Below are 19,910 nucleotides of genomic sequence, written 5' to 3'. Positions count from 1 at the left end.
CTGACATGGCTTGAGTATTGTTATAAGCGGCACAAAACATGTTCATTCACATGAACTAGAAAAGTCAGATTTCCAGAAAATATCTTGGGCAGTGGGTTTATGCATTTTTCAGTTACGCTCATTTACATTAATTAAATAGAGTTTAGTATATAATTAATGTGTGTTGATATTTGAATTGTGCCTGGGTCTTTTCAGTTCCATCGGGTCATTTATCAGAAAGTGAGTTAGTCAGCCAGCCTGATATCGAACTTTAAAAAAGTTAAATCATCTGGTGTATGTATACTGACTCCATGAAATATTAGCATAAAATTATAATAGTCCATTCGTCATGCGCATTACTCAATGTACAGTGCATGCTCTAAGCGCCCAGGCAATCTGGTCATATATGTGATCTTTTTAAATAACAGAAGTATTCATCCATAAATCCACGATGGGCAAAGAAGCTTTGTGGACACATTTGAATGCCCCTCCTGACAGCATCGTTAATACGTTACATAGAGTTCAGGAATACAGTAAAAACAATTTCATCTGAAATAATACATGCATCCATGACAGTAGTATGTTTATACCAACATCTGATGTCTGAAATGAACACACTTTACAGACGAAAAAAGTGTTTAAATCAAATAAAATACAGTAAAGGAGAGCCCATAGGCTTCATTCATTTTCCGACACAGGGTCAGTGAGTGAATTTAGTGTTACACCGCACTCAGCAATATTCCAACTACATGGCAGCGGTCTGTAAACAATCGGATCTGGACCATACATTCCAGTGATCAACACCATGAGCATCGATCTGTGCAAATGGGAACAAATGACATGTGTCAACCAAGTCAGGGAGCCTGACCACCCGATCCCGTTAGTCACCTCTTATGACAAGCATAGTCGCCTTTTGTGGCAAGCATGGGTTTCTGAAGACCTATTCTAACCCGGATCTTCACGGGTCTTCTAGAAACTCAGACATTCTAGATTTGCATTGGATGCATTGTTAATATTTGTTTCAGGATATGTATGCATGCTTTGCGAAGGGGTATAAAATAATGTCTTCATGTCATCATGTTATTCAAGCCGTGTCACAGGGATTTAGGAATGTGCGATATGGTATTTTCCAAATGCTCCAACTTAAAACAAATCTGTGTAAATACTTAAATAAGCATCGACAATCAGGCGCCCGCCTGCGATAAGTATCCCGGCGTCACTGTTACTGTTACAAGTAAACACTTGACTTAAACTAACTTAATCCAGTGCTTCTTGTATGAATGGATAGCACGTGGTTGGTTGCCCCGCCCGACAGAGCGGAGTAAGTCCATCAGTGTCAACACTTTCAACACAACCTCGTTATAGCACTACATGGGTACACTACACATCATTATGACGTCATGCTGAGATCTGTGACATAACGTCATTGTTCACGGCCATTCCTCTAGTGACGGAGATGGTTTGTAATGGTCAGTCGGGTGAAGAACCCAGCCAGGCTGGACAAAACAGCTGAGAGTTAACAAATTCGATGAAACGAGATTGAGTAATTGACAAATATATCACAACAGAATAGAAGAAAGAGCTTCTACATTTTATCATCCCTGATGAAACTATATGGCCATTTTATAGCAGCTGAATGTAACAAGGGGTGAGCTTCAGAGCAACGGCTAAGGTCACATTTTGTCAGCCACAATACCCCAGCAAACATTCCTCCACTCTCACTGTCATCATCCCGCTATAAAACCCCGTTGATGATGTTGTGACACGAAGGAACAATGACAGAGACGGATGGCGGGCAGGAGGTGTCAAGTCGACATGCGCCATCGACGCCTACCGTTATTCGATATATTCACTCAGGCAGGTTTGTAACGTCCATTAGCTCAAAGCGCCTCTGTCTGAAAATGGCCTCCCGGTATCACGTGACACTTGAGTCCCGCACTCAACGGGCACCTGCACAGAGTTAGTGTCATGGTTGATGTAGCTACCCGGACCCCCGGGCTGAAGAGATGGACAGATATGGATTACCCTCATTGTAATTCGCGCTGGACTGTTTAATGTTTGTCTCGGGGTCCATTGACTCGGAACTTGTCATGATCGAGGTTGGTTCTAGACATCATCGGTATTGAGAGAATGAGTGAGTATGGTTTTACTCCGCGCTCATAAATATTCTTGTAACACCATAGCATGGGACATCAGAAATGGGCTTCACACATAGTATCCAGGTGGGGTCTTTTATGAATACACAGTGCCATTTACAAAGTGGTCTAGTGTAACATAGGCTATATTTGGGATTACACTTTCTCAGTAAAGTACAAACCCTGGTACTTTTCTTGGAAGGAACTCAACCATAAGTATAACAAGGTTCCTTGATGAGCTTTTCTGCCAGGTGACGGCCTGACATGAACAAGCAACTTCAGCATTGTTTAGATGGCTTTTACATCGAACAGTTATATAACGAAACGTCCTGTTAAAAGAAAGTATACCTGACTGTCTGGGACATCAATGACATCTGAACTGTCTGGTTCTATCCCAGAAAGGACGTTCTTCGACGTCGGACTTTGTTTTATATAACGTCCCAACTTTTCAACGTCAAGTTATTTGATATATTCATCAAATGACCAGATCACGACGATTCATAACGAGTTACATCGCATGGACAGTTATCATCATTAACGACCAATAAGTTATTATGCACTACATGTATTACTAATTTGACTGGATAATATAGATGACAAAGGGAAATTGCGATGGCACTGTTTTCAAATTTAAAATGCACATCAAGCATGTGAACGGATAAGAATCTACACGGAAACAGCGGTATTGCGGATGTAACGAAATTGTTCATCCATCGAGCTTTGTCACCTCTATAGCACCAACATCTAGAATACCACTCAAACAAATCAGTCTGAAAATATCCGATTGTCCAAGAAAGCGATGTACCGAACGTTTCTGCAGAAACTAATTCTTGTTTTTTTCATGTTTTGTGCCTAGAGAAGGGGTCTTTCTCTTTTATTTAAGGATTCAAATTACTAAATCGACAAAGTGCTGGGTGAATCGCCGTCAAAGACGCCGCTAATGCACGTAGATGGTTCGAAACGATTGCACGGATTTCTGAGCATGAGTCGGATATTTTAAGAACGCTTCAAGAAATTCGTATTTCGAACTTCGAAGGTGGTTTCCATCCAACTGACTGCACTATAGCGTCTAGTTCAATATTTTCTGAAGAATGCGACAAAGCTGATAATAGATAGACTGAAAACGTAATTATTAAAAGTAAATACAAGAAAATAAACTCATGTACTCAGGAAAAATATTTTTTTCTTGAGTGGAGACAGCTGACAACCAAAACACTAATTGTTCTCATTTGGTCATTTGTCACACCTCGGCTGATTTCAGATATCTGGCGTTTTGCAGTACTCACCTATTCAACTCACTATCCAATAGTAGTTCGGAAACATCACAAGGTATGTAAGTAATAAGTAGAGCTGTGACGTTGATCGTGAACGTCGACTGGCGAACACAGACGTTGTCAAACACATGCAGTTAATAAAAATGCAGCACAAAGCCTTTCATTTCAAGAAAAAAAGCTGTATAAAATGTTTCATAACATGGTTACGAGTCTACGAATATCTACACACGTTTAATGGCCTGGTCTTGCTTTGACCTCGACTTTGGAGAAGATGTGTTTGAACAACCGAATCCTGTCACATCGTCAACTTCTAAACACAAAAAGACGCCGGCAAAGGTTTTATGCCGACAAAGCCAAACATATATAATGACACTGCTTAAAACTCTTCAGTATAGAGGCTCTACCTACGGAAGCTCCAGTAGGTTTCTGTCTTCATATAGTCTCTGAGTGATGTCATAAAGAGGCTGACCGGAAGTCACCACTTCTCCGAGCGTGCGCATAACGGATTCATAGTCTTGTTTACACATGACATCAATCAGGTTCTTTTTCGAGGGTAGCATGTACATTGCCACTCCAGCCATTTTCCGGAGGATCCATGTATTGAAACGAGACAAAGTCTGGTTATATACCTCAGAAGCTATCACAGAAGATGTTTCGTTCTCGTCCCCGGTCCTTAACCGTGACACGAAAACCAGGATAAATTCCAAAGCTCGATGTAACCTTAGCAACGTCCTTGACCCCGATTTCAAATTGCCCTTAATGACCTTCGTACGGTTGTGGTCGACCTCGTATTGTATCATTGATTGCACTGTGGTGTAGTGTATTTCGTCAGCCGCCAGATGTTCGTTTAGAATTCTGATTTTGTCTTCCAAGTCCCTCGCAACGAAACCAAACAATGTGCCGGTGAGCTTGAAAAATCTGAGAAAAAGATACACGGTAGAAAAATATATACTCTATTCAACATAGCAATAACTGATAATTATTACTGCAATCATTAATTTGTCATATGGTCTTGGTCTAAGTCAGGTTTTACAGAATAACTAATAGGAACTACATGATTAAAATTTTAATGTACGTCTTACGCTTTCAGGTATAACACAACCTGAAGACACCGGTGGAGCTAGAGTTGCGCCCCTTAGGTGTGTCAGGAACAGTTGATCGTTGGTTCGATTGCCAGTTCTTCACGAGCACTTAACAGTTATACACCTTCGGCTTCAGCCAAGGGTTAAACGTCTTAGACATGCGACGCCTCCCCCGACATTCAATTGGAACGTGGTATGAAATATGACTATTCAAAACGCGTTAACCTGAACTCTCTCGCTGTCTTTTCTTTTAATGCTTGACGACCCGCGAAAATCCGAGTTAACATTGGCCATCAGTAACCCATGCTTGTCGTAAGAGACGACTTACAGGACCGAGTGGTCAGGCTAGTGATGACACATGTCCAGCTGCGTAGGTCGATGCTCATGCTGTTGATCACTGGATTGTCTGGTCCAGATTCGATTATTCACAGACCCCCGCCATGTAGCTGGAATATTGCTGAGTGCGGCGTAAACCTGAATTCCCTCAAGTACACCACTGGATCTGAAAATGGCGCTTAAGGCGTATACATCAATGGCATCACTCATGGAAATCTACATCTCCCGAATATTAAACTGAACCCGTGTCACCGAGAGAGGTTCGCTCCCGTGTGTAGCCAGTCACATTAGAGCAGGATCGGTGTCCCAGCTCTCACTATCTAGTCTCCTTGTCTGAGATCAATTCCTTCCTTGTTGACCAACCATGAATCATTAATGAGTCATGCCCCCATGCTTACTTATTATAATACCTTATCAAGCATTCATTCTCCTCTGTTACAGATCAGTCAATTCGTCAAATGACTAAAACGTTCAGTCATTTCGTGGTATGATTGAGAGGATCGGCCATTTTGCGTCATTTTGTGTAACAACAATCAATATGCTCCAGTCATTTCATGAAATTTCATTTCAACTTTATGTAGTGGACAGGGGTTTGTGAGGTGTGGCTGCTCTGGACACAGCAAGTGTGAAAAACCAAGGTGTAAATACTTCAAAGTCAAGCTGAATTGCAACAGTCGCTGCCACAAACGTTTTAACGGTTAGTGACAATAAGTGATGTTGACATTGTAATCCTGTTTTGTAGGTTGTTAAGTGAAATTTCACGAAATGACTGATTTCACAATCTGACTGTAATATATACAATACTATGTCGGGACATCAAAGTTGGGGTTTAAAAACCTCGGGGCCTGGTTTTATCACCGGTTTCATCTGTATTTCAGTTGTCACAAACAGCGTCATGCCGTATGTTCGTACTCAGAAGGGCAGGATTTGTCATAGAGAGATCATCGGTATTATCATCGCAGCAAATCTTAAAGTGATGAGCTTCTCACCGATTTCAACTAAGTCTCAGTAATATTGAAGGAACGTTCGAAATTAACGACGGTCTTTAAGCCCGAAGCCGACTAAAAACGAATGGGACCCACAGCTTTTGTTTTCTGGGCTCCTCATGGCCGACAGCTTTTACAACCCCAATAACTTTTTTTCCATATAAATTTATAATTGACACATTCTGATCAGAACTCACAACCTTTCACGGTTCTGGTGTCCTTAGGACCTGCAACTTTTCAGGGTTAAAACCAAACGCTGTATTGAAGCGAGAAACCCGATAAATGGGCTTCGCAGATAGTATCCATGTGGGGAATCGAACCCGGACTCTACCGTTTCCTGAGATTGTCTGATGTATTTTACGTCCAACTGATAGTAAGTAGACTCAATATAAGATATTGGGCCATGACTCGAGAAGTGTGTGTGTTTACCTGCACATTTCAGTGAACGCCGTCAGGTACTCCCTCAACACCAACGTGTCGTCGCTCTGTCGACATCGTTGAAAAGCTTCTAAAACAACCACTAGATCGAAATCCTTCTTCTTCGTGTCAAACGTTGCCATGCTTGTAAGTAACAGACAAATGAATGAGTGGATGTGACAATAAGACCTAAATAGATTCTGAAGGCTTCCTTACGTCACGCGGTGAGCAAAGGGGAGGTAACTGCAGCCGTGGAGTGTACATACCGGAACAAACTGAGTTTGGGCACTTCCTTCATGGGCGCTTCCGAACCGCCGTGACGCACCACACTTGAAGTAACGCACACGTTGTTTTCAGACATCTGTTTGTCATCGCGTTGCGTCAGGACACATTCAGGTTATGATGCGGATTTAAAGGGAAGTGCGTCTAAACGAAAAGCAGATAGTCTGTCGTTCGATCCCTCGTTGCGTTCTTCCACACTCAATTAAAAGGTTGTGCTTGGTCGTCACGGAGGACAAGAACCGGTCTCCCCCGAACTAGTCCTGGTGGGTTATACATGTTTAACTGTGACATTATGCCCCTACGGAGTAGCACTGTATCTATAAAACCGCATTTGTTTTACCAATACTCTTGTTACGCCAAAGACTCCACCACGATCCCCTATCCCCGTCAATCAAAACTTGCCTTATATGATACACAGGCCTCTTTGTAGATATTTCCACGGCCTGGACGCCAGCATAACAATAGATGCACGTGTGACCTTGTAGCTGTGTTGATACTACACACTCAACAAAGAAAACGGGATAAAAAAATCACAAAGATTCAATAACAATTTTAAAAATATTTATTCATAAAATAATCATGTGTAATTATGTAACAAACGGATTCTCGCAAGCAAAAAGACAAAATAGATTGTGATGAGTAGTCTTCAGGTTAACAGGACTTACAAAGTCGTGAAGAATAACGAATGAAACAGAGCAGTGTGTCGGCTAATATTGGCAAGGGCTCCGGGATGACACATGTATACCATAATTTTAAGTAAAAATACCCCATAGGACGGCACTCGTATTACAACCAACGATTAGCAGATCCTGTCGACAAAGGGACACAACTCTGTCACAAGGCCCATGTCGCCTTAAACTGTAAAACCAACCAACCATGCATACAATAGGGTCACGGTTGTTCGTTTTCAATACAGTAAACCACGTTTAGAACGAACTCACTTATAATGAACTGACAGAATTTACAAATGGTTTTGGCTACATTCATGTGCTTAACGAAATATGGATATAACGAACTACAATTAATGGTCATTATGAGCTTGATAAAAGTCCAGTCTACGGTAGAAATAGCATAGACATATATGTGAGACTACCATCAAATCACTATATAATCTTGCATATATGTGCACACACACACACACACATTCTTCTATCGTGCAATATGAAGCGATGAGAGGAGTGAGTACAGTTTGACGCCGTTTATAGCAATATTACAGCAATATCACGGCAGGTGACACCAGAAATGGGCTTCACACATTGTACCTATGTTGGGAATCGAACCCAAGTCTCTAGCGTGACGCGCAGACGCTTTAACCATTTTCTACCCATCGCCCTGTGACGACAGAAAAGAGGTAGATCACTCCACGGGGTTGGTGCAAATATCACTTTAAGCGTTGCTTCTCCGTGGTTAGGTTCAGTAAAAGAACATTTTCTTTTAAATGTTTGTAATGCATATACATTTCATCCAAAATAATACCTGAGTCAATGACAAGCCGCCCAAGAGGTAAACAAAACCATCTCCTTTGTCCGTCATTGAGCCGACTGCTGGCGGAAGGCCAAGTAGTATTTGTGACCCACTCGTGTTATTCAGGGAGTTTACGGAAAGGGGCGAGTGGTGACGAATAGGATGAATGGTTACGATTACCCAGATCGGCAAACTTCGCGTTTTCCCATTTGGGTGAGCGAGTGGGTCGCACAGGCGATATTGTAAACAAATTCAGTGGCATAGTACTATTTCTAATAGTATATACCAAATTGAAAAGGGAAAATTTGTATCTCGGCTCTCAACACAAGGAATTACCATCAAGCCCAGTTGCGACAAAATCCGTGACGTATTATGGCACGGTTTCATTAAAAGAAACCTGGGACGTGCTTTGAGTGAATGTTTTTGAGCTACCACGTCTCGTAATACCATTAAAGGCCAACAAAAACAGACATATAACATGGCACTGGCCAAAACTCATCCATCTGTAGACTATGGCAGATCCAGGAGATCCTTGCCTTCATACAGTTTCTGTGTGATGTCATAAAGAGGCTGACCGGAAGTCACCACTTCTCCCAGCGTGCACATAACGGATTCATAGTCTTGTTTACACATCACATCAATCAAGTCCTTTTTCGAAGGAAGCATATACATCGCCAATCCGGCCATTTTCTGGACGACCCACGGGTGGAATCGTGACAAGGTCTCGTTGTAGACTTCAGAAGCTATCACAGAAGACTTCTCGTTTTCATCTCCGATCCTAAGACGTGACATGAACGCCAGGATAAATTCCAAAGCTCGATGTAACCTTAGCAACGTCCTTGACCCTGACTTCAGATTGCCCTTTTTGACCTTTGTAAGGTCATGGTCCACCTCGTGTTGGATCATTGACTGCACTGAAGTGTAGTGTATTTCATCAGCTGTCAGATGTTCGTTTAGAATTCTAATTTTGTCTTCTAAGTCCATCGCAACAAAACCAAACAAGGTACCGGTGAGCTTGAAAAATCTGTAAAAAAGGATATTTAAAAAGAAAAATATAATAAAATAATTAAATATAATCATCTCGTATTCTAAAAGAATACTTTCTTTCACGCACCTATGGGCAATAATCCACTTAATCACTGGGAGACACCTGATATGGGGCTTACACACTGAATACCAAATTTTGGGAATCGAACCCGGACCTTAGGCGTAACGGAATGCACCCACTAGCTATTTGATTGCTGACCTTTACCCTATGTGTAAGAATGAGTGAGTTCAGCTTTACGCCACTTTCAGCAATATTCCAGCAATATCACGTCGGGGGAACACCAGCAATGGGCTTCACACACTATACACCCACTATATTCGGAATCGAACCCGTGTCTCCAGCGTGACGCGCGGACGCTTTAACCATTAGGCTACCCTACAGACCTCGTTCAATGGTCGCGTGAATGCGTTGTGTTATTGTGACCTGTGTTATCACTACGTAAGTAGGTTTTACTTTGTGAAGAGGTCTTATGCTGCTTTTGTAACGGCGGGGACATCTGAATTCATCGTCAAACACTATAAGCGGAGAATGGAACGTAGATCATGCTCTCAACACTATTGCTCCACGTTGTGTGAATGTTCTACACAATATACCGGCAATACTGCGGCGGGGGACACCAGAAACTGGATTCACACTTAGTACCTATGCGTGAAATACCGCCCAGACTTTCATCCATACAAGCGAAGGCTTTTAAACACGAGGCCACCCCACTGCGCCTGTGAGTTGCACTGGAGAGATAAATGTTTCATATCAAGATCACTACTGGCTCAGTACGGGATTTCAGCAACGTGGTGGCTCTCAAACGTGCACCACCTCCTTCCATATCAAGTTGACTCGCAGTGGATTAACCAGTGTTAAGCCAGTTCGATCACTCAGCCACATGGTGTTGACAGTCGGATTCTGCCGTAGTTAAATCATTACAAGATTCCGAAACCACATTATTTTTTATTTTACCTGATGCCCAAGGGGCTAGGTTTGGGGTAGGCTTTCCATAAAACCATCTATTATTAAACACAGAATGATTTTAGAAAACAGGGGTCGAGGGGGAAATCTTGCCGTTCCCTTAAAATTCAGATAAAATACTGTAAAATACTGTCAAAACTATTTTATTCAAAGCCAAAACGTTAGTCTACATATAAGTCACATTTCCCACTGAAATATACGCGCTACTAATGTTACTTGCAGCTGGAATACACATGTGCAAGGCCTGAAATATAATTCAGTGGCGCCCTAAATACGAGTTGATCGCCACAGAGGTGAAAGTTAAGTGTAAATAAGAACATAATTTGGAAATGAAATAAACAGCGGGATATGAGCGAGGAGTAATATACGTGTGCACTGATTTATGCTATTATGAGCTCCAATGGAAAGAGGGTCAGCACTGTCAACTTGTAGAAATAGTGACTTTACAAATAAATAAATAATTTGACCGGTAGATATTATAATGCAAAGAATACATAACAACCCATGAATATACTACTAGGTGAACAGAATACGACCTTAGTGTATCCATAATTACGGCAGCTCTTTGCCGTCAACTCACCCTAATCGAGTGTTCGCTATCACCGCTATTGTCTACAATACAAAACCCCACAGACTGCCGACCCCCCTCGCTGAACAGTGTGTCGGGAATAGAATCAGATAGCGAAACTGTCAAACTGGGTCACAGAAAGTCCTGACCACGAGGAAATCAGATCAGCTGAAATAGCAGGATTGGTATGACACAGGGTTGTATAATATGTGTAAAATGACGGATTCCGTATTGTCACGCGAGGTCACAAAGGTCTTTGGTCGACGATGGACCCATGACTCGGCAAATTGTGCCTTATTTACCTGCACAGTTCGGTGAACGCCGTCAGGTACTCCCTCAACACCAACGTGTCGTCGCTCTGTCGACATCGTTGAAAAGCTTCTAAAACAACCACAAGATCGAAATCCTTCTTCTTCTTGTCAAACGTTGCCATGCTCACATACAACTCATCAATGGAGCGATAAACAAGTTGTGCTTGTGTCGAACTTGAATAGAGTCCGTTGACGACAGTTGTTGTATAATCTAGGGGAGGTAACTGCAATCATGAAATACATGTCGCAAAGCACAAGCGAGCCACGTTAGAGATTCATTAAGATAGATTCCAGTGCAAACTAAGGTAGGAGGGGAGGTAACTGCAATATATCCATGTCGGCGAAGCACCGTATCACGTGTTCGATCACATTCTACTTGTGGAGTGGTTCGAGTGAGCTGTTCGAGTACACAGAGGACGATAGATATAACTTGTTGAACTTACAACCACGGCCATTTTTCTGTCTTCAACCTCGATACCTTAATACTTTGTCTTGTGTGTTTAACTGAGCACTGTGTTGTTGGTCCGTAAATAATCGTGTCTGGACCATACAATCCAGTGATCAACAGCATGAACATCGCTCTACGTAGCTGGGATACAGTGGTATGTGTCTACCAAGGCAACCAGCCTGACCACCCGATCCCGTTAGTCGCCTCTTACGACAAGCATTGGTTGCTTAGGATCAATTCTAATCTATTCTTCATAAAAAGTTACGACGAGGGAAGAACACGCTGGTCTTGTTTAAGTACAGTCTGGGAGGGTAAGGAGGGGTTTTTTTCACAACAGGGCAAGCATTCCAACATTTTAAATCAAATTTCAGGACTAGCGGGAGGTGAAACAAGGACTGTCCAAGTATGGTCAGAGTGCTGTATCAGGGTTAAAGGTCAAAGTCGAGCATGACCAGTGGAGTAAGTAGCTATAAACAGCGAGTTGAAATCATGTGTCGAATATTTATTAAATTATTATCAAAAGCTGTACCGCGTCTTTATATGACATGGTATTTCACAGGGAAAGGTCAACGGTTGCCATGGACACCCACAGAACTGGTATCCTGAGCTGGGTCAGCGTAAAATGTAAAATATGCTAATTGTGTAACGCGAAGGACGAAACGTCACATGCACAGATGTACAACTGTATGTGTGAATGGTTATCCAGTATGATATCGCCTGTCAACTTGAGGTGTGCAGTTTAACGCCGCAGTCGGCAATGTTCCAGCCATATGAAGGCGGTCTATGACAAGTCGAGTTTGAACCAGACAATGCAGTGACTGACAGTAGGACACAACACACGCACACACAACCACACACATCTTCTGTGATAAATATTTACATCACCAGAGGAAGTGATACTCTCAGACCATCATCACTTATCCAGAGTCCGTAAAGATCTAGGTTAGAATTGATCTTCAGCAACCCAGCAGAATTAGCTGGTCAGGCTTTCGCAGACTTGGTTGACACGTCATTGTATCCCAAATGAAGATCGATTCTCATAGTGTTGATCACTGGATTGTCTGGTTGGAATATTGCTGATTACCAACCAATGATTATCCAGTGGTATATAACTAGTCTGTATTCACCAATGCCATCCAATCATATTACAATGCTGAGCGAGATTCGAATTATGATTGTTCCGAATGGAATAATACTATTTATGGAACAACAGACAGGCTTGTTTTGGACTCTAGATTTATCCCTCAATGTACATCTGTTGACCAGTCATAAACCGATATTCTGGACAATACACGGGGTTGTCCTTAAAAATCAAGACCCGGATGGGATCGCAATGATGTCATTGTCGTATGTTTCTGCACGAGCTGAACACGTGGCAAACGTTCATTGGTCGACCGCACAGTGATTTGTTTGACGTTGGATCTGACTGTTGTCCTTTGTCCTGATTCGTCGAGGGTGAAGTTGGAAGAGGTTCGAGCCTTGGTTATACCTTTCCACAACGCCAGTGACACCAACGTCACACACGCTGGAACAGCTACAGCTGTGCCAATGAGAACTTTGATCACGGTGTCAGACTGGAAAACGTCAGTTACCGGGACGGTCGTACGTTCAACACCGACGGCCAGCGAAGCAGTATCAGAAGCGGTCGACGAAGTTGTGACAATGACGAGGGATGCAGACATTAGTGACGATTCAGTCCACAAGTCAGCTGCCAGGAACGTCGAGGGCATAATCTGAATCAGTTCTGTCGAGGGCCCAGTCTCTGTCTGTCGTACGGACTTTGTCTGAATCGTTGAATCTGGTGACGCTGTTACGCTTGAAGATATTGACATGGTCCCCGATGACTCCAATGGTATATTGGTTTCAACTGACTCTATCATAAATGAAATGTCGCTGTTTGACGCTATCGTGGAGGGAATCGGCAGAAAATAATCTGATAACGAATCAGTTGTTGACGTTTTCAGACGTAAGGATGAATCTAACGGTGATACTGAGAGTAATGAACTACTGTCAGTCTCTTCATAAACAACCCAAACGGGGAGATCACATGACGTCGAATTGGCATCCTCTTCAATTTTAGTAGCCACCCTTAGACCTGCAGGATGTGCATAGGACCAAACCGCGTCTCCATCGGCACCGCTGCCGTACACGTAGACCCCAAAACGCTCAGTGCAGTTGTTGTGGCTCACGGAGATGAAGGCACAGGAGTATGGGATCGTCGTATAGGAGAAATCGGTACCTGGAACAGCTGTCCAAGAAACGTATGATAGAGGTGTCGGGTTGACAACGACGCCTGCTGTAGATGCTGTTGCTGCTATGATTGTTATGTAGTTGGTGGACGTCCCTGGGGGCGGCGTAATGGTGTACGTTGTTGTCCAGTGAGAGGTACCCAGGACAAAGTGAGAGGTTTGTTCTGTTCCTGAAAACGAGAGCTTGATTTTCAACGATGACTGTGAAATGAAAAATGACAAATATATCGCAGTTGTTTTGTTTCTTATTTAGTACCACATACCGCTAATATGCTGCGATATGACGAATGTATCAGACTAATGGAAGTCATGACATACAAGCCAGTGATTGATATCATGAACACCAGTCCACGGCATATGTCCACCCTTCCGTGAAACCCCTTGTTCAGGCCTGTATATATTCCAATAGTCTCTTGAACTTACCACAGTGATGGGTGACGTACACTGGATCGGAGGACTGGATGTAGACGGGCTCCCCGTTGGAGTTATTTACAGTGATGACTTCTTGCTCTGACAACAGGTACGTGTTGTGAGGAGACCCGTTGATGATCACAGTAGCACCCAATAAACTGGCTGAAACGGAATTTACGGATTTTTAAATATTTACAGTTCGTGGATACATCGACCCCGCGTAACTGCACTCGTCTTCAGGACGTTAACCCTTGGGAATCAGTGTCCTTCCAGGGTCAGCTGAATGTCTTCATGTACATGCACGTCACAGTGAGTTAGTAAGTGAGTTTAGTTTTACGCCTCATTCAGCAGTATTCCAGCTATGTGGCGGCGGTCTGTATTTAATCAAGTCTGGACCATACAGTCCAGTGATCAACAACATACGCATCGATCTGCGCAATGGGAACCGATGATAAGTGTCAACGATGTCAGAGAGCCTGACCACCCGATCCCCTTTAGTCGCCTCTGACGGGAAGTATAGTCGCCTTTCATGGCAAGCATGGGTTGCTGAAGGCCTATTCTACCCCGGACCTTTACGGGTCTGTACTTCACAGAATTGCCGCACGTGATGCAGCCTCATTTTAAAAAGATTTCAAGATATCATGTGAAACTAGCTGAGAACAATCTAAATGAAAAGATAGGGACGCGTCTACGAAAAATGTCACGTCCGTTATTTTTTATGATTTATATACATGCTTGTTGTCCATTGTAATCCAAGTCAGTTCTTATACCTCTGAAGACAATTCTGTTTTCACTATCTAGAGATATTTTATCTTATGTCAATACAAGGTGCTCAGTGGCGCCCAGGGCACGTGGCACACGCACCTTAGGTACGATACTGATTAAAGCCATTCAAGCGGGGTTTTTGTTTGTTTGTATTGTTTTGTTTCTTTTTTTTTTTTTTTTGTTTTGTTTTTGTTTTGTTTTGTTTTGTTTTTTTTGGGGGGTGGGGGTAATAAAAAGGACATCAAAGAAATCAATGCTCCTGTTCTTACCCAGTATTTCGTAGTAATCATCGACACACGGTGTTTTACTTCCAAGAGGAACCCCAACAAAAGTTGTATCCCATCCGTCGAACGGTAGAAGCATTTCCGTCGCTCCGAACATGGAATTCTGGGAGGAAATGACATCATGTTGGCCACGCAGGAACACAACGACTGGCTGAGACGCTATCACGATTATCCCCGCTATGGCGCCTGTGCTGTTTAACAGGACAGTCTGGTAAGGTTCGACTGAGGCTGATATTATTCTATCCGGGCCGTAGCTTTTTCCATCGTAGTCGACCGTCCCACTGGAGGAAGGAAGCGCCACAGCGAATGTCGTCGTCTCGTTTGTCGAGGAAGTGACCCCTGCAACATTTGGATGCAGATAAATTATCTTGATAAAATGTATTTATTAGTTCTAATCATTCCCGCGCCGTCATTTGTTTTAAAATTTGAAAAGAAATTGGTTCTGCACCTGATTCCGACTTTTTATCTCAAGTATGACACGACCCTGCAAATAGCCAATCAAATCACTATCGTGAGCGAGAGAAAATTTATGCCATGCCATTGAATAAAGAAAAATGTGAACGACCTTTCTCAATGAAAGCTTTAAATGTGAACTGAAATACCCTAGATTCTAAAGAAGTTACAAACAGAGATTTGGGTTTTTTTAACACAGGTAATAAGCAAGGAAATAATTACATAAACACAAAATAAATACCGAGGCAAACAGGCAATTAAACGCGGAGAAAACAGGGCTTATAAAATGTTTTATATGATTAAATTTCACATGTGAAAACGTAGATAACGGTACCTATAGTGACGTTGTGTCTGTCCGTCATGTAGTAGACTGTGCTCAATGCTGCAACCGGGAAAAGGATGACACGCTCTGCGGGGACAGTCGTTCCTTCAAACAGGGCGGTTAGAGTTACCTCCCCTGTACTTGTTACTTCAACCGAAGTATCGTTTGTATCCGTACTACAATTTCTTTCAGGCAAGACAACTGTCGATGGCGTTCTGTACACGGCATGTTCCTACAACAAGAGATTAATGCTTGCATTGATGTTCTAACTGTTACTGGAGGCGCCGCCTGAAAAATTATGACGTCATACTTAAACCTCACAGCTGTGATTTTCATTACTTTTCGTCCTAACATTTATTTGACACGTGAAGGTCCGGGGTAGAATAGGCCTTCAGCAACCCACACTAGCCACAAAAGGCGACTGCTTGTCGTAAGAGGCGACTAACAGGATAGGGTGGTCAAGCTGTCATGTCAGTGGTTCCCATTTGCGCAGATCGATGTTCATGTTGTTGATCACTTGACTTTCTGGTCCAGACACGATTATTTACAGACCGCTGCCATATAGCTGGAGTATTGCAGAGTGCGGCGTAAAACTCAACTCACTCCCTCACCTAACATATATTTTGCTTCACGTTTTGTTCCACTTGACGTTTAAAGTGTGTGAGTGAGTTTGGTTTTACGCCCCTCGTTCTTTTCAACTTTCCCCCAAGGTACTTGTTCGCTGTCGAACTCATACCAGTATTTATGGAGTTTAGAGCTGCATACCCCAAACAACCCGATTCCAGCTGTATACGGGCGGTATTAAATAATCGAATCTTTATCAGACAATCCAGTGATGAACAGAATGAGCATCGATCTACACAATTTCGAAATGATGACATGTCAGCCAAGTCAGTGAGTCTGACCACCCGTTAGTAGCGTCTTGCTACAAGCACGGCTACCTGAAGACCAGTTCTAATCTACAAGGGTTGAAAACAAGCCTAAATCGTAATATCAGAATTAGTAATTGTCCTGATGGCTTTGTTCATGAGTAGATGGGTGATTTTGAGAGAATGAGGTTCTATGACACGTTTAGCAATATCACGGCGACGCTTCACGGATTAAACACGTGAAGAATTGAACTTGTATCCTCGGCAACACTTGAACCACTAGGCTACTAGCCTGGCGTCTGATGCATCAGGATACAATCTGACCTGGAATATTTCTCCACAGACGCTGATGTTGACGTTGACCACTGTTGGTGATGTCGTAGTGACTGTCAACGTTGTGGTCACGGCGGCGTCGAACACATCTATGTTGGGGAACAAAAATCGCGTGCCCGAGCTCCCCACATAACCGCCTAGAAAAACGTATAAAAACATTCAGTTACGTTTATCATGTTTCCATATCACAGAGGTAAACAATTTGTGCGTGTATAAAGTTGCGTACTTTAGCTGCAAGGATCCACTTGTTGATTGTCCACAAGCCAGATGTTTCCTATTACAGTTATCCTGATGAAGTCTACGTGTTTCTTTCCCACAGCCCCACACATCCACCCAACACAAACCCCACCCATTGAGTGAGTGAGTGTGTTGGGTGTTAAATCGCTTTTAGCAATATTCCAGGATTATGACGACGAAGGACACCGGAACTGGGCATCACTCATTGTACCCATGTGGGGAATCGAACCCTAGTCTTTGGTGTGACGAGTGAACGCTTTAACCACAGGGCTGTCATACCGTCCACGTACCCTATCAGGCAAAAACAGTACTGACTAGCGACTAGTTATCGCATACCAGGTATCGCGAACATCTGGCTGTAGCGCTTGCACGGGCAGTTTTACGTGTACTTCTGTATGATCAGTTTTTTACACACTGACACACCACAAAAGCGACAGACAACGAGAGTTTAAGTAAAGCTGTCTACGCAAGCGCTACAGCAATGTGTTGGCGATAACTGTATGCGGCGATAACTGGTCGCTTAATAGAGTTCACAATCCAGGTAATATTCAAGGTAACTTTTAATATAGAGAAATGTTTCAAATTTAATTTTATCACACACACCCAGGATAAATTTTATTTCATTGATTCATTTTAGAAAACCTAAACGTCTTACCAAGTTTATCAAGTTTAAACTTACTCACCGTCTAACGTTAGGACGCTGACCACCAACAAACTGGACAGTGTCAGCAGTCTCATGTCGCTAAACTAAAACATTCGTTGGTCGCTGTTTGAGCTGTGTCCAGTTGGCTGTTGTTATTGTCCAGACTATTCACATTCCACGACGTAAACATTCAAATATATTACACACAACAAACAGTGATAGTGAGATACTCAATACTCCTCGACGTGCTAATAGGCATACTACAATGTATCGGGAACAATTTTTAGCATACGTCATAATTCACACAGTACATATATACACATTAGATTGATTTACTCACATCTCCATGATCACAATGGGAACAGCGTTGTTTTCCCGAGCAAATACGACCACCTGTGCGTTATGTATATACCACATACTTGTTAAAAAATGTACAGATTTATTTAGACCCTGTTTACTAACAAGACGACGTATATACAGGGTCAAGGGGAAGCGAATATACAAAAGTAGTCGCCATTGTATGTATCACACTCCTTCCTGCCTCACATATCCACAAGTTATAAAATACAGTGAAAGTCATACATCTCTACATAATTGTGTACATCAAACATGTGTCTTTTAAAATTATGATTCAAAGGGCAAACAGCGCCCCTTACCCTTTCTGGGCTAACAGCGCCCCTTTCCCATTAAGGGCCGTGTTAACTTTGGTGTCCAGCAATCAACGATAGTCTTAAGGGACAACAAACGGGCTTCAGTGATCTCCAGCAATCAACGATAGTCTTAAGAGGCAACGGACGGGCTTCAGTGATCTCCAGCAATCAACGATAGTCTTAAGAGGGGACTAACGGGATCGAGTGATCTCCAGCAATCAACCGTAGTCTGAAGAGGTGATAACTTGCTTCAGTGATCTCCAGCAATCAACCATAGTTGTAAGAGGCGACTAACGGGATAGGGTGAGTGAGTGGGTTTAGTTTTACGCAGCTTTTAGCAATATTCCATCAATATCACGGCGGCGTACACCCGAAAATGGGCTTCACACAATGTATTCATGTGGGCGATCGAACAAGGGCCTTCACAGTGACGAGCGAACGCTTTAACCACTAGGGTGCCCCACCGCCCCGATCGGGTCGTCAGGCTCGCTGACGGTTTCACATAAGGTCATGTCATCCCGACTGCGTAGGTTGATAGTCATGATATCAGTCCTGTACAAGATGTATGCAGTGGTATGTTTGCTTTAACGATATTTAGCGATGCCGCAGCAGTAAGGATGGGGTCCACCGTGACATTTGCAACTGCCCTCTGTCAGCACAAACATTAGAGGATGAACACAAACATTAGGGGTTCCTCGAATAAGCTGACACGTTCGTTTTGTCGAAGACTCGGGTTTGATTTCCCACATGAGTTTAATCTGGTGTCCTTCCAGTTAAAGATCTCACTCAGTCGTCGGCCAGTCACCCACTCACTCACCCAAGCACCCAAGCACCCAAGCACCCAAGCACCAGTTCACACCTCGGACCGCAGTGTTCGAAATGCCCGCCAGTAAAATGCTTGTTGACCTTTGCCCAGTTACTGAAGCTGGCCCGCCTGGCTAGTGATAATATAGGAGGTGATCATGTTGCCTGAATCCTGACTTATGTTAGCGAAACATCATCCTCAAAAAGACGATCATAAGCTAAATGCATGTTGTGCAAGTCTGATGAGTGTGACGACAAGTGAAGATCCGAGGTAGAATAGCTAGGCCTTCATGCTTGGCATAAAAGGTGACTTTGCTTGTCGTAAGAGGCGACTAACTGGATCGGGTGGTCAGGCTCAATGACTTGGTTGACACATGTCATTGGTTCCCATTGGTTCACATGATCGATATTCATGTTGTTGATCACAGGAATGTTTTTGGTCCGGACTCGATTATCTACAGACCGCCGCCATATAGCTAGAATATTGCTGAATACGGTGAAAACCTAAACTCACTTAGTCACTCACCAGAGTAAGAGTCCAGTGATTCACCACTGGTTGAGAGCAAAACGTAGGCGACTAATTTAAGCAGCGTTCTC

The 19,910-nt window shown here is 43.0% G+C and overlaps 3 protein-coding genes across 3 annotated transcripts; all 3 read right to left on the bottom strand.

Moving 5' to 3' along the window:
* Nucleotides 1-2,398: 2,398 nt before the first annotated feature.
* Nucleotides 2,399-6,371, bottom strand: LOC137268304 (ceramide-1-phosphate transfer protein-like). Its single transcript, XM_067802855.1, has 2 exons — nt 6,222-6,371; nt 2,399-4,306 (listed from the first exon to the last, which is right to left on the bottom strand). Exons 1-2 carry the CDS (start codon nt 6,350-6,352, stop codon nt 3,793-3,795), a joined length of 645 nt encoding a protein of 214 aa, XP_067658956.1. The 5' UTR covers nt 6,353-6,371; the 3' UTR covers nt 2,399-3,792.
* Nucleotides 6,372-7,035: 664 nt separating this feature from the next.
* Nucleotides 7,036-11,040, bottom strand: LOC137268231 (ceramide-1-phosphate transfer protein-like). Its single transcript, XM_067802769.1, has 2 exons — nt 10,837-11,040; nt 7,036-8,979 (listed from the first exon to the last, which is right to left on the bottom strand). Exons 1-2 carry the CDS (start codon nt 10,965-10,967, stop codon nt 8,466-8,468), a joined length of 645 nt encoding a protein of 214 aa, XP_067658870.1. The 5' UTR covers nt 10,968-11,040; the 3' UTR covers nt 7,036-8,465.
* A 1,475-nt stretch (nt 11,041-12,515) lies between these two features.
* Nucleotides 12,516-17,954, bottom strand: LOC137268759 (mucin-22-like). The gene is made up of 5 exons (XM_067803338.1): nt 17,900-17,954; nt 16,971-17,116; nt 14,988-15,369; nt 13,966-14,115; nt 12,516-13,712 (listed from the first exon to the last, which is right to left on the bottom strand). Exons 1-5 carry the CDS (start codon nt 17,952-17,954, stop codon nt 12,598-12,600), a joined length of 1,848 nt encoding a protein of 615 aa, XP_067659439.1. The 3' UTR covers nt 12,516-12,597.
* Nucleotides 17,955-19,910: the final 1,956 nt, after the last annotated feature.

The sequence above is a fragment of the Haliotis asinina genome, chromosome 16 (genome assembly GCF_037392515.1).
Source record: "Haliotis asinina isolate JCU_RB_2024 chromosome 16, JCU_Hal_asi_v2, whole genome shotgun sequence".
Classification (NCBI taxonomy): Eukaryota; Metazoa; Mollusca; class Gastropoda; order Lepetellida; family Haliotidae; genus Haliotis; species Haliotis asinina.
The sequence above is the reverse complement of the archived record's forward strand: the minus strand, read 5'-3'. Positions and strand labels throughout refer to the sequence as shown.